Source organism: Scardinius erythrophthalmus (assembly GCF_964197995.2).
Source record: "Scardinius erythrophthalmus genome assembly, chromosome: 15".
In the NCBI taxonomy this organism is placed as follows: domain Eukaryota; kingdom Metazoa; phylum Chordata; class Actinopteri; order Cypriniformes; family Leuciscidae; genus Scardinius; species Scardinius erythrophthalmus.
Genome location: NC_138235.1, coordinates 11080406 through 11094181, shown reverse-complemented (window position 1 = coordinate 11094181; position 13776 = coordinate 11080406). Strand labels below are relative to the sequence as shown.

Sequence of the window (13776 nt, the reverse complement as noted above, 5' to 3'; positions counted from 1 at the left end):
ATTATTTATGCTGCATTGTATCTTTTGTCATGATTAAGGTCGTAAATATGTTAGGTGTGTGTGTTTTTGTATAAAACTGAAGTATGATGGAAACACTTAAGTATCAGGAAGCAGGAATGACTGTTGGACTGTACTGAGGGACTTTCCTCAAGAGTGTGCAACAGTTATTGAAACAATGCCCATGTTTTACACCATGACAATGTTTTGTGTCTCATACAATTTCACCGATTTCCTCTGGAGGGTGTTTATGTGTGTGAGGTGAAGTTTTTTCTTCTCTTCTGTTGACTGAAGGTCAACCAAGTGCCTGGTTCTTACAGTTACACCCTGAGTGTGTGTGTGTGTTTTCAAAGCATTGGCTCCTGACTGAGCGCTGAGCAGAAATCCCATCTCTGCGTCTATCTCAGACTGTTTTCACATCTATTTCTGTATGTGTAGCCTCTTTAAAGTGACCCAGTTGTGTGTATGTGTGTGTAGTGAGGAGGACGGTTTGCCCTTGGCTCTTTTCTCGCTTTCTTAACCCCTCCGGTTCTCTCCAACTTTCTTTCTCTCAAACTCTTTCTTATGTTCCATTCATTTTACAATTTGCTTTGCCTGCAGCATTAACTGTGATCCAGTTACTGCATCCACAACATATAATCGACTGTGTGTGTGTCTTGTGATATGGTGGTGCATCAGGAGAATGATCATCAGATATATGCTCTCTCACTCTCTCTCTCTCTCTCTCTCTCTCTCTCTCTCTCTCTCTCTCTCTCTCTCTCTCTCTGATCTCATAGAGGAGTGGACGCGGTGGACGCTCAGCCTGACTTTGAGAGTCAGCCTCAAGTTGTGTGTGTGTGTGTGTGTTTGACAGCAAGCAAGACTGCTTGAGCCCAAGGACATGGAATTAAACTTACGAAGGATTTTACTCTCAAGAAAACTGTGTGAATCAGTCCAAAGGGCAGGAAACAGTGGCAAAGCTGTTTAAAAGGTGAGTTTATGGCTGTTATATATTCATTCACAATGATAATGAAATCTATATAGACTCTTGTGTTTAGTGATGTCAACCAAATGCTGGACACTTGGAGAGATACCTCTACTTTTCAAGTTTATTCGGTTATTGCTCTGACCGTGTTGTACTGGTATATGTAGTAGTAGGAGTATTTATGTTTTTTTTATTTGTGTAGACGGAGGCATTATTGAATTATTGAGCTTTAAGATGTCATTTAGAAAGATTATTATGTATGAACATTATGAACATCCAACTGGACACAACATATATCCATAATACATCGAGTGAGGATTATGTTTAAAATGGAAAAATAGAACATTTAGTTATATTTATCTTATCTAATTGATCTTGTTCTAATGATATTTCATTCACCAGATAATGGTACTGCTTGAAAAATTGAAAGTGCACTTACTGTAAAATAAATAAAATAAATGTAAAAAAATTTTTTTTTCAGTGCACACATATACTGAACACACTTCCATATTAGTCAGAGGAAGACCATTTCCACCTCCTGTTGACTGCTCACCCAGCATGATCATCTGAGGCCAAACAGCACTTCCTCCATCACACACACACACACACACACACACACACACACACTGAACCCTTGAAACACAAAGCTGGCCATATAATATCCATCTTATTACATGGCATTAAACATTGATTTGAGTTGAAATTTTTAAATGACACAAGCGACATGAAACTAGCACAGTTCAGTCAATGTAACAGTTTACTGCATACAACACACATGCTGCAGAATCAGTGTGTGTGTACATTTGTTTTGCTGTGCTTGGATGGCCAGATTTTTTTTAAAACGCGTGTGTTAATTTGTCTATGTGTTTGTGTGAAGGTGTGTGTGGTGGGGGCTGTTGACATGTTTTAGGGATTGGGGTCAGGGACGATGGCTTTCATTTATCATCAAAACAACATCTAAAATTCACACCAACGCACACACTTGAACACAATCATGCAAAGACAAACAGAAAGACGGATGCACACACAGTCACCTGCTGAAATGTTGCCTGTGGATGCATCTGAGAAAATTTGCTTTAGATTTGCATCTGGTGGAGTGTGACGATATTCATGCATGCAAACTTACGACAAATGTAACTTGTATTTGCCCATATAGTGTTTGAGCAGAGTGTTTACCCTCTATATCAGTCTTTGAGAAAGAGTGCGAGAGAGAGAGGGACCAACTCATTTAGTAACGATGTTCTTTTGTGTGGGCCGTCCCACCAAACCTGTTGTCATAACAACAGCTGTCTTCCTGGCAACCCCCACCCCACCCGTCTGCGTTTTGTGTTTTTTACTTTGATATAGTCTGGGGTAAAAATCGTTCCCAGAATTTAGTTTAATCTAGCAAATTAAATAATATTCAGGATTTAATATAGCCCTAATATAACCATAACCCCACCCCTGGGGTTGTTAAATGTTATATCAATACACACATTCCTCTAGAAGATCTTTTATGTACATAAAAGTTAGTTATTGGTCTGCATGTGTTCTGTGCTGTGATACACACACAGTAGCTGATGAACAGATGTTTCATGGCACAAATGTTACTATATAGGGCAAATTCAAATCGGAAATGAGCATCCCTAAGCAGGGAACGTGCATGTCACAATGAAGCCGTTTGCGAAGGGAGAAAGGAAAGACAACGTAATTATTATATTCACAGTTCAGCAGTTTCACCCCATTAGCTGTTCTTATAACAATAATTCTGGTCGCGCTTTATTTTACAGTGTGTGCACTTGCATTTACTTACAGTGTGCTTACCTAAGAAAGTAGTGGGCAATATAAGGTAACTACATGGGTTAAGATTAGGTTTAGGGTTCAGGGTTCAGGGTTAGTGCCTAGTTATTATAATTACTATAATAAGTACATAGTAAGTGCATGCGGAAAAGGACTGTAAAATAAAGTGCTACTAGAATTTCTTATTACTACTTAATATAATTGTTGCGAAAAAATATATGAAGACTTCAGATGCAAAAGCCTCTAAGTCCGTCTAAAGTTTTTGTTCAATATTAAATTTATTATCAGGTTCCTATGTTTAGGTTTCTACCTAAGTACTGACATTTCTGAATGGGCTGAGGCTGGGATTTAGTGAGTTGAAAATATTTGATGAACGTATACTATGTGCGGAGAGCATTCACTCAATATTATTATGTCATTTTTGACAGGTGGCTTTTAGAGGCTGTTGCATCGGAGGTCTTCATATACATTTTATTATGACATTTTTAAAATATGTGTTTTGTTCAGGGCCTAAACCTTACTTTTTTCCGCACCTGCCAATGGCCGGTGACTTCAGAAAATTTACCGACCATAAATATATTTTTGCAAAAACAGGCAGTTATGACACCTACATTTTAGATACTAATGAAAATTTGCTGTTCTCTATTCCAATTTCAGTACCACAGCAAAAACTACTAGTCTAACTAATATACATTAAAACATTATTATAGACAACAGTAGTTTTCAAAACGAAACTTTCCACACAGTGCGCAATTAACAAATTGAATTCCCTATCATGTTTTCTTGACCTTGAATATTTAAATTGCGATGCAGCACTGGTCCGTCAACTGTCCCAAGCATCGTTCACGTTTGTTTACGTTCATGTTCCCACAACTTTGCATTGTTAGGATTCATAAAAATAACTGGCCAACTGGTGATTCACACCATTTCATAAACTCACCAACACTGATTTTTACTCGCATTTGGCACTTGGTGAGTGTTAATTTTAGGCCCCGGTTATATGTGTGTGTGTGTGTGTGTGTGTGTGTGTGTATTCCCTCTCTGCTCTCAATTTTAGAACTTGCCGTCTCTCCCTTGGACCCTGCATGTGGTCACAGTTACCTAAAGTATCTACAATTAAACACATATCTTACCCATAAAGTGTATTTATACTTCATATGTAATGTATAACAGGGCTAAATGTGTGTAATATGTCACAAACAAAACAAAACCACTTGACTCGTTCTGTTAATATTAATACCTGTTTAGTGACCATCGAATGTACTTTTTGCTAATGTACTTATGGAAGGACCCTTCTTAAAGGCATTCAGGTGTTCACTTTTGTATGGAACGCCCCTACAAATAGTGTCCCCTTCCCGAAGTCCCCTTTTGGAATTCACCCATAGTGTTCTTTAGCACAGATGAAGGTCTATATTTACCAATCAGAATCTAGGACCGCAGCTATTTGTTTTGAAAAAAGAATAGGGCTGCCCCCTAATAGTCGACTAAACAATCAAGATTTGATTAGTCGGTTAGTCGCAGAAAAAAAAAAAAAAAAAAAACTCCACAGGAAGTGAAGTCACGCAGTCCGTGAGGGAGAGATCATTAACGGCGGGACCTTGTAGTAATTACAGTGTGTAGGCCAGCAAGTCAAAATCATCCATCCACCTCAAATATGCCTTATCATTTGAAAACTACTTTTATATGTGTACACTCAAAATAACAAGAAAACGTTGTGCTTCAATAAAATAAAGAAAACAAACAGGATGCTCTTTCTGCCGTCTCGGTCTCTGTGAACTGGAGTGCGCCACAGAAATGAACCGAAACTCAGCGTATATGGGCTACTTGCCTCACAGACAAATATATCTATAGAAAGCTTGAAATGTCTACTTTTAAACCAACCAATTCAAATACTCTGATTATGTAATCCGTATGAAAGGTGCATTTCTCTCTAAAGGTGCATTTACTACACTGAGGAGATGAAGAGTCGTCATCGTCAACTTCATCTTTTACAGCCGACACTGACTCAGAAAACACTAGTTTATTAATAAACAATTAAAATGTCTCCTTTCTATCTTTTCCAACACATGCATAGTCATTACTTTTGCCAGTGCTTTGCAGCAAGCTTTATGTGTGTACTTGAGCACGAGGCATATATTCCGACCCTAATATATTTAAGTAATTAATTAATACTAACAGTCAACTAATGGCTTAAATGAACGACTTCTAGTCAACTACAAAAAATGTAGTCTGGGGCAGCCCTATAACAAAATAATGATAACACTTTCGTAACGTGTATATTCTGTTTTTTTTTTTGGTTCTTTTCTGTTTCTGTTCCCTGCATGTGTGTGTTGTAGTTTCCTCTGTATGCCTGTTAATCACTAATGAAGTTCACCTGCTGTTCATTTAGTTATCAAACCTGAGTTTCCTTTGTTCATTTGTCCGTTATTGTTGCGCTAAGATTGGTTGTTCTGTTCCTGCCTGAGGGGTCGCTTACACAACATCGGTTTAAACTAAAAACAGAATACTTTCTATGCGTTTTAGCCGGTCATTTACAGGACAACTGCGTTTTGGTGGCTTGATAACGTAAACTTTGTGTGTGACGTCATGCACGTGTAGGCTGTTATCTGTTTAGTCTATGGGCTTTTTTTTTTCTTTCTTTTTTTTGCAAATGAAAGGATACAGATATTAACAGTAAGAAATAAAAGGGGGGGGGGGGGTACGGACATCATCACAAGAGATTATAATAATCACACAAATCAACACAATGTAACAATTTGTCATCATGAAAGGTTCACTCAAGGATGATACATGTTTTGTGTTCAAAGGTTTTGGCATTTTCTTAAAGGAAGTAAAATGGGACTTTATATAAGAGGAGAACATTCTAAAATTGGGATTACTGTGAATGTTTCTGGCTTTGTTAAAATGAAATTTACCCAGAAAACAAAGTAATAATACATTATTATCAATATTAGCATCCTTAGAATGAAAATTGAAAAGAAAAAAAAAGATAAATTATGTAATTTGTGTCTATAGGCATGTGCGTTTGGACCGAGTGTACTGTAGAAATGTAGTAATGTAGAATGCGTATGTGTGCATGTGCGTAGTGTTTCTTTACAAAGTGGCATCGCCAACTACTGGCCTGGCATGAATAATACAGCGTTATTAGCCGGGGATCATTTGATAATGTTGTCATCTGTACAAAGAAATACTTTTACGTTTTTAGCACATCGTTGTTGTGTAAACATACCATGAGAGTTTGTCCCCGAGTGATTTTGTTTCCTTTGAGTTCTTGTTAATACATTTAAACTGCTGTGATTATATCCTCTTTCTCCTTGTCTCTGCAACCCGCACTTGACAACTTTACAATCAGGTTCAATTGGTTAACTTTATAATGCACAAGGAATCATGAACTAACAAATGTTGTCACCCAACAAACATTTTATGTTGCTCATAAAACACAGATCTAAAAATCATTAACCAACAGGTAGCATTATAGAAGGATTTCTTTTGTAAAAAAAATCTTTACAAAACAAGAATGACACTCTCTACTGCTTATAATTCACTGCAATATATGTTACATGGTCCATTTTTACACAATTATTCCCAAGTTTCCCCTTTTGTTTAGATGGTAATGAAACTGAAAGAGTAACACTTGTTCAGTCATATGTAATTGCTTTTAAACCATGTGATTTTTTAGATTCAGAATAAAATTTAATATGATATTACTGTAGAAATGTAGCAAATTTCTGTCTTATTTATTTTTGTATTATGCTAGATTTTTAACTTAAGTTTAACATAAAAAAAAACATTAAACGTGCAAATTGGCCTGTGGGTACATAGAGTTTTGGTGGTGTTTGTGTCTGAATGAGAAAATAATTCATGTAATTTGAAAGATGTCGTCGCTGAATGCATTTTAAGCCAAAACAATGATAAATGATCCACAGTTTAGCTCATATGCTGTGATCACTGAGTTTTGAAAAAGTCACCTAAATATTGAGTTGACTTAAAATAAATATTTTTTATTGAGAAATTGACATGAACTTAGATTAAAAAATATTGTACAAGATAGATGTAAAGATATAATGGTGAATGGGTGCATGTGTGTTTGTGAAATCTAACCCTCTTCCTGTTAACTGGGGGGTTTTGTTCAGTTTGTTTGAGTGATCAGGGATTAGACTGCTGTTCTGAACTCTGAAACTGAGAATGGGGCTGGATTTGGGTGTGTGAGAGAGACTTTAATCCATCAATTCTAACTGACAACAAGCCCTTATAGCTTTTGTTACAATGCAGAGCACACACACACAAACCTTGTTGAACCACCTCGCAGTTTTCACTGACAGTAATGTGGATTTGTCACATGGTGAAACATTTATGTATAAATGTGTGTGTGCGGGTGCGTGTGTGTGTGTGTGTGTGTGTGTGTGTGTGTGTGTGTGTGTGTGTGTGTGTGTGTGTGTGTGTGTGTGTGTGTGTGTGTGTGTGTGTGTGTGTGTGTGTGTGATGAGCTGCATGCTGGAGCTGAGAGGTGGTCACTTTTTAATTTGGGTCACTGGATATGAATAGCCCTGCCGATTGAGGATAGTAAAATAGTTACTGAGTGTGTGTGTGTGTGTGTGTGTGTGTGTGTGGGTGTGTGTGTGTGTGTGTGTGTGTGTGTGTGTGTGTGTGTGTGTGTGTGTGTGTGTGTGTGTGTGTGTGTGTTAAAGGTGTGTTAAAGGTGTGTTAAAGTCACTTGTACAAGCATGTACCATGCTATCTACTTTTGACTTAGTCTCTCTTTAACTCAAGCCAATTCTGAATGAACTTAAAGCCACAAATCTGTTTACTTCACACTTACTAATTACCCAGTGAAACACTGAACATTACTCAATCTCAACTGTCCACAGCGGGTGACCACAGACATCAGTATGACGCATGAGAGAAGTACAGACAGTGATGTGATGCTGATGTTTGCTTGTTTGTTGGCTTGAAGAGTCGTCCATACCCTCCTTCAATTGCTCACTTATCACTCTCTGTTTGCTCTGCTTATTTGTTTGCTTGCTTGTCAGTAAGTTTGTTAGTTGATCCCATAAAAAAAAAAAAAAAATCGAGCCAAAATGTATTTCAAATATTTGCTAAATATATGTTGTAAATAGTGAAATGTAAGGAAAAAATATTTTTCAAATTGAAAATATATTTTGTTCAAACGTTCAAAATGGCAAAATATGTTACAAAATGTACTTCAAGGAGCAATGAAACATTTTGGGGAAATGCAAAATATATTTTGCACAATATAAATAAAATAGATAAATATAACAAAAATGGCCAAAATAAATGAGGAAATATAAGTAATTCAAATGTATAAAATATATGTAGTTCAGTCATGAAACTCTAGGTGGCGTAGGCTAATAGTACTGGAATCTGCTTGCAATCACATCATTCACTGCCACAAGCTGATTGGTCTCTGTCTGCAGCCAATGAGCTTGCTGCTCAAAATAGACAAAGTTTGGTTTAGTGTTTGCTGTCAGAACCCCTCCTCCTCCCCCAGCTCCACCTGTCCAGATCTGCTACGGGTAATCTCATGCATGTTGTTTGTGCAGCAGAAGCATGTCTTACATGCTCACAGCCGTGTGTCTGTGGATCTGTTCGCAGTAGCCAGTCTTTTAACACTTAACAGTGATCCTTATCTGCTACAAAAAACACTATAAATACAATGATCACTTACTGTATATCATTGTTATGTATTGGCATATTGCCCAGCTCTTAAACTTTCTAAATCATTATAGACATATCATAATGGCTTTATGTAAAGCTGCTTGGAAAACACGTGTATTGTGAAGAGCTATTCAAATAAATTTGACTTGACTTGACGCTTGGTCTTACTTCAAGACAGGATTTGTTGGCGAAATTTAAGTGACAATGACATCAATGCATATTCTGGTTGTTTTAATATATTTTGTAGAAATAGATGGACCTCTCTGCCTGTCTAAACTTGCTTTGTAAGGGAAAAAACTGGTTTGTCTACCAGTGTTGGGGGTAACTCATTACGAGTAACTTGAGTTACGTGATCAGATTACTTTTTCAAGTATCTAAATTAACGCATTACTTTTTCAATTTACAACAAAATATCCAAGTTACTCTTTCTAATAAGTAACCCTAGTTACTTTTTTCACATTTATTGACTGACAGCTAAATAAAGTGAGGAGGCGGTGTGTGCGCTGTGTAAACACGATGGTTATTTTACTTCTAGACTAAATGTGAACTTGCATTTACTCAGTATTCCTCAAAATGAATAAAAACAATTATACAAACACACTTTATGTATTTAATCTAACTTTATTAACCAATGTCTTTGCTGCTGACCTTCTATGATCTGATTCAACCATACTAATAAGCAAAAACTTTACTTTACTTTAGATTAGATTTAGAAATAAGAGTTTTTACCCCAAAATCTAACATATCTGACACAAAACAGTAACTGCAAATCCAGGCTTCGCTGCCTGGAGTCTAGTTGTTTCTGTGAATTGCAGCGATGCATTTGCTTCTTTTTTCTGTAGTTTTCGGCAGTTTGTAAAGATACCTCTGATTTCTTGTTGAATCTGTTTGTAAAGTTTAGGGTTTAGGGTTTAGGGTTTAGGGTTATGTTAGGGGTTAGGTTTAGAGTTAGGGGAGAGAATGCAGATATCTTGATACTTAGATATAACGAATGAACTAAGATAAGTGGAAGGTAGCGAGTGAAAGGTGTATGATGTAATGAGGCTCATTAGTGGACAGAAATGAATCTCTGTGGCTGATGGTGTTTGATGAAGTGGCTGTGGGGTATTGTTTGTTTCAGCTGAAAGAGAATAGAGAGGACGGGCCGTCTTTATGTGGGGTTTTCTCAGCTATTTATCATGCCTGAACCCCCTGCTACTGTTTCAAAGAGTGTGTGTGTGTGTGTGTGTGTGTGTGTGTGTGTGTGTGTGTGTGTGTAGGACGCTCAGATCGCCGTGAACAAGCTGACTAACGCAAAAAATAAATTCACATGCTATCACTTTCTCTCTTTCTTTCTCAGGTTTTGCAGTCCAAAACCTAGTGAGCTGCCTAGATAAGACCTTTTAAACTGTGCTCCTAATGCGAAATTTCTTTCTTTTGCCACATGTATCCTTTATAGAGAAGACAATTACAGAATCCTTGTGGAAAATAGTTTACTTAAAAAAAAAAAGAAAATATACTATAAAAAGATTATACTTAAGTGTGACCTGATTGTAGGTTTTGTTGTTTATTGTTTTCCGGACACTTAAATATAGTTTAGGGTTTATAGTTTAAATTTATATTATATATAGTTTAAATATATATTATGTGCAATAAGATGAACTTTAGAGTGTTTTATTTGAAAGTAAATCTTCTAATTATGAATATTTTATTGTGCACTTTTTAAAAAGTGTACATTCGTTTGTTAAGAAATAAAAGTGTACACTGTAAAAAGTTTAACTATTATTTACTCAATTTTATTGGTGAAACATTTTTACACTCAAAAAAATTGAGTAAATTTTAAAGCTGTGAAATCAATGAAATATACTGTATGAATTGAGTAAATGCAAGTAAAAAAATTAATTAAATCTGAGTAACTGCATCTGGTACATTAACAAATAAAATTGAGTAGAAATAATTTAACATTTAAACATTAAAAAACAATATTTATGAGTAATATTAACTGTTTTTATTAATGAGTAATATTAACGTTTTTATTTTCTCTAAACCTTTGTAAAATAGTACTCCAGACAACCACCATTATACATTACATTGGCCTTTATTTTCAATGAGTACAGCAATACAGCACATTTTAGACTGTTTTTTCATGTATACAATATTGCCTGCATTTAAACTTATTTAACAAGTAAAAATGAAATATTTAAACATTCAGGTAGCCTAATTCAAGTGTAATCAACCACTCTGTTATCCAATATCCACCGAATCTGCGCTGGTCCTCGTGCCGGAGACAGACTCGCGCTCTGCGGGTGAACTTTGAACTTCATACCGCCGTCCTGCTTCACTCACAGTCACTGGGTGCTTCTCAATTCTTATTTGTGCATCCTCGTTTCCTCTCCTCGCTTCCTTTCCTCGCGTCTCAGCTCCGCCCCCTGTAGGATGCGAGGGAAGGCTGCAAGGAAAAGACGCGAGGATGGAGGGATCGAATGAAAGCTTTTTTTATACATTGGATAAAATCCAATCCTTGATCACTCGAGCGTCACTTCATCGCGTCATCAGCAGCCCTCAGAGGATCTGCCCTCATGTTGTTGAAATTTGTTTATTTAAGAAATTCATAATAAATAATAATAAAGAAAGATACCCTGTTGAAATATGTGAGGTGTGTGGTTTATATAAACTGCAAAAGTAAAGTATAAATCAAAATTATTGTGGCCGATGTGAAGGGGGAGGAGAATTTATACGTGCGTCACGTTTAAGTCGATAAAACTCTTCCGCATAGGATGCACCTGTGTATCCTCGCTCATGACTCCTCAGGAAGCCTCCTCACTCCTCGATCCTCGACTCCTCGCGGTGCAATTAGAGAATTGAGATGTCCTTCAAGATGGCTGTGCTCGATCGGTTTCCGGGTCATAGGATGGAGGACGGAGGAGAGAGGAGACGAGGAGGGATATTGAGAAGCACCCACTGTCTGAGGCACAGCCGAAATATACTGCGAGCGACTGACATAACCTGCCAATAAACAAAAAGTGATAGTTCTGAGGACATTTTATCATCCAAATGATAATAATTATATTCATTATCATTATGAAAGTCATGTGTTTATGCAAAGCGTTTCAATCACGCAAAAAGACCAACGCGGCTCTCGTCTCGTTTAGGTGTCGAATTACGCCTCTGTATGTTGTTTTGCATTAAATATGATTTAAAACACAGTAATGATTTTATAGATAAAATAAAACATACACCAACCTGAATTTCACAGTGAAAATGCACCAAATCTGCGACGCTGAGAAGAGAGCTGTTGTTCTGGAGACTGGAGAGTTCAAACAGCCACGCTCACTCCAACCGTCGAGTTTTCGTCACGTCAGAGGGTGGGGGAGGGGGGGGGGGGCATTGTTTTAATTGAGTAAACTTACTCAATTTTAAGAGCGTGTTAAATATATTAATAATATTGATTTGAATTAAGTATTTTTTTTGTTTCTTGAAACAGATCAGTTTAATTAAACATTCTCAAATATTTTGATAGAAATTTCACATATATATTAAGTATATTATAAAGAAATAATTGGTTAGTCAAATACTAAATTATTTTATTGAAAAAAACTTAAATATATCTGTAAATTTTAGATAAAATTAACTGTTGGATTTTTACTCAATTATTTTGGTATGTTTAACTCAAACAATCAAGTAAACGATATACAGAGATTTTATTAAGTTAATAAAGTTAAAAATTTCTGTAATATTTACTAAGCCACAGAATTATTTTTTACAGTGTACTCTATTTAACTGGTCTTTAACTGATTTTACTTCATTAACTGCAAGTACAGTTTTTAAATATACTTTTAAGATTTGAAATACACAAAAATTGCATATTCAAAACAATTAAGGGCACTTAATTGGGAAAAGCTCAAAGGAAAAAAAAGACATCCAAGTTGGTGGACTAAGCAAGAGAAATGTTAAATATGATTTATTTAATAGTGAACGGTACTGTTTAAAAATAGTTCAATCTAAATAGTTCAATCTGCAGTGTGTTTTATGTTTAGTGTGCTAATGCCAAAGTCTGTTCTCACTGTGAATAGTTTCTCTCGTGAGTCTCTAGTACAATTTGTATGATGTTCAGAGTTGCTGCCTACAGTATGTAGTGTGTTCTACATCGGTCACTTGAGGGATCCCACTTCACTTCATATTTTACCTTATGTAGAGACAGTCAGAACTTCATCAGAGGCCAAAAATGCTTTGCAGTTATTAGGCTGTCAGTGTGAGTGAGCAGTCAGCATGTCACAGTAAACAATCAAAGACTTTATGAAAGGAATATTTTACCACAGTTCCCAGTCAAAATGATACATGGTCATCCAGCCTCACTGGTGTTTGGGACAGGACAGTGATGTCAAACCTAAGGCACATGAAAGTAAGTAAAAAGAAATTTCCCAGAAAGTCCAAAGAGAAAGTGAGGGAGAAAGAGGGAGAGGGAGTGAGAGAGAGAGGCATTCTGTGGAAGTCGGAGCTGCTAATGTGTTGCAGTGGGAGAGGGAGGAGCCACAGGGAGGGAGATTTGGGAAGAGAGTCCAGAACTGCTCAATGTGTGAGTGACAGGCAAACCGTCAAGACCGTTGCACTGCGGCTCAGAGCTTATGTGTGTGTGTGTGTGAACCCAGGATTTACTGAATGTGTGTGTGTGTGTGTGTGTGTGTGTGTGTGTGTGTGTGCGGATACCCTCAGTATCACTCACACAGACGGAGCAATGTGTGTCTCAGGGAGAATGTAAAGTGAATTGAAGGATTAGAAGAGTTTGTTGTGTGTGTGTGTGTGTGTGTGTGTGTGTGTGTGTGTGTGGCACTGGTCTGGAATACTAAGTGGATATGTAATCAAATCTGGATCGAGCTGCAATGCCAACGGGTAAGAGATCACACTTGCAATAAGTATCATGAACAGATGATAGTCTTTGTTGTTACTGTTATTATTGTGGGATGTTGGTTATGTGTAGAATAAGATTATATTGTATCTTTATGGCTTGTAATGTCATATCAGCTCTTGAAAGCTTTCTGTGAATGTGTGTAGCAACATCTGAACACTTTGTTGATTGATGTCTGAGCTTCAGAGCTGGTGTGTGTGGAGAATGCCCGAGTCCTGCCGTGAGGACACTCTCTGTTTAACTAAACGTGTGTGTATGTGTGTGTGTGTTGGCAAGTTGTGAACTGAGAGTATTCATTTGGCTTAGTATATGCTGGTGGGCGAGTGTACCAAACAGAAGTCCTCTACACAACCTCAACTGACTGAGATGTTTGTAAGTGCATATGTGTGTGTGTGTGTGTGTGTGTGTGTGTGTGTGTGTGTGTGTGTGTGTGTGTGTGAGTGGGTTAGTTTACTTAACTGTACTGAGGATATAA

At 36.9% G+C, this 13776-nt stretch overlaps 1 protein-coding gene across 2 annotated transcripts in view; it reads left to right on the top strand.

Moving 5' to 3' along the window:
• The first annotated feature begins 776 nt into the window (after nucleotides 1-776).
• The window catches only part of LOC308703544 (pleckstrin homology domain-containing family G member 1), a 53859-nt gene continuing 40859 nt past the window's right edge, over nucleotides 777-13776 (top strand). The window contains exon 1 of one of the 2 annotated variants that reach the window (XM_081387147.1): nucleotides 777-967. Coding sequence is in view for 1 of the 2 variants with exons in the window: in XM_081387146.1 (XP_081243272.1) it covers nucleotides 13276-13285 (10 nt within the window). In the remaining variant the exon portion in view is untranslated. Of the gene's footprint in view, nucleotides 968-13010; nucleotides 13286-13776 lie in introns of those variants that run through there. The other variant, XM_081387146.1, reaches the window with a different exon arrangement.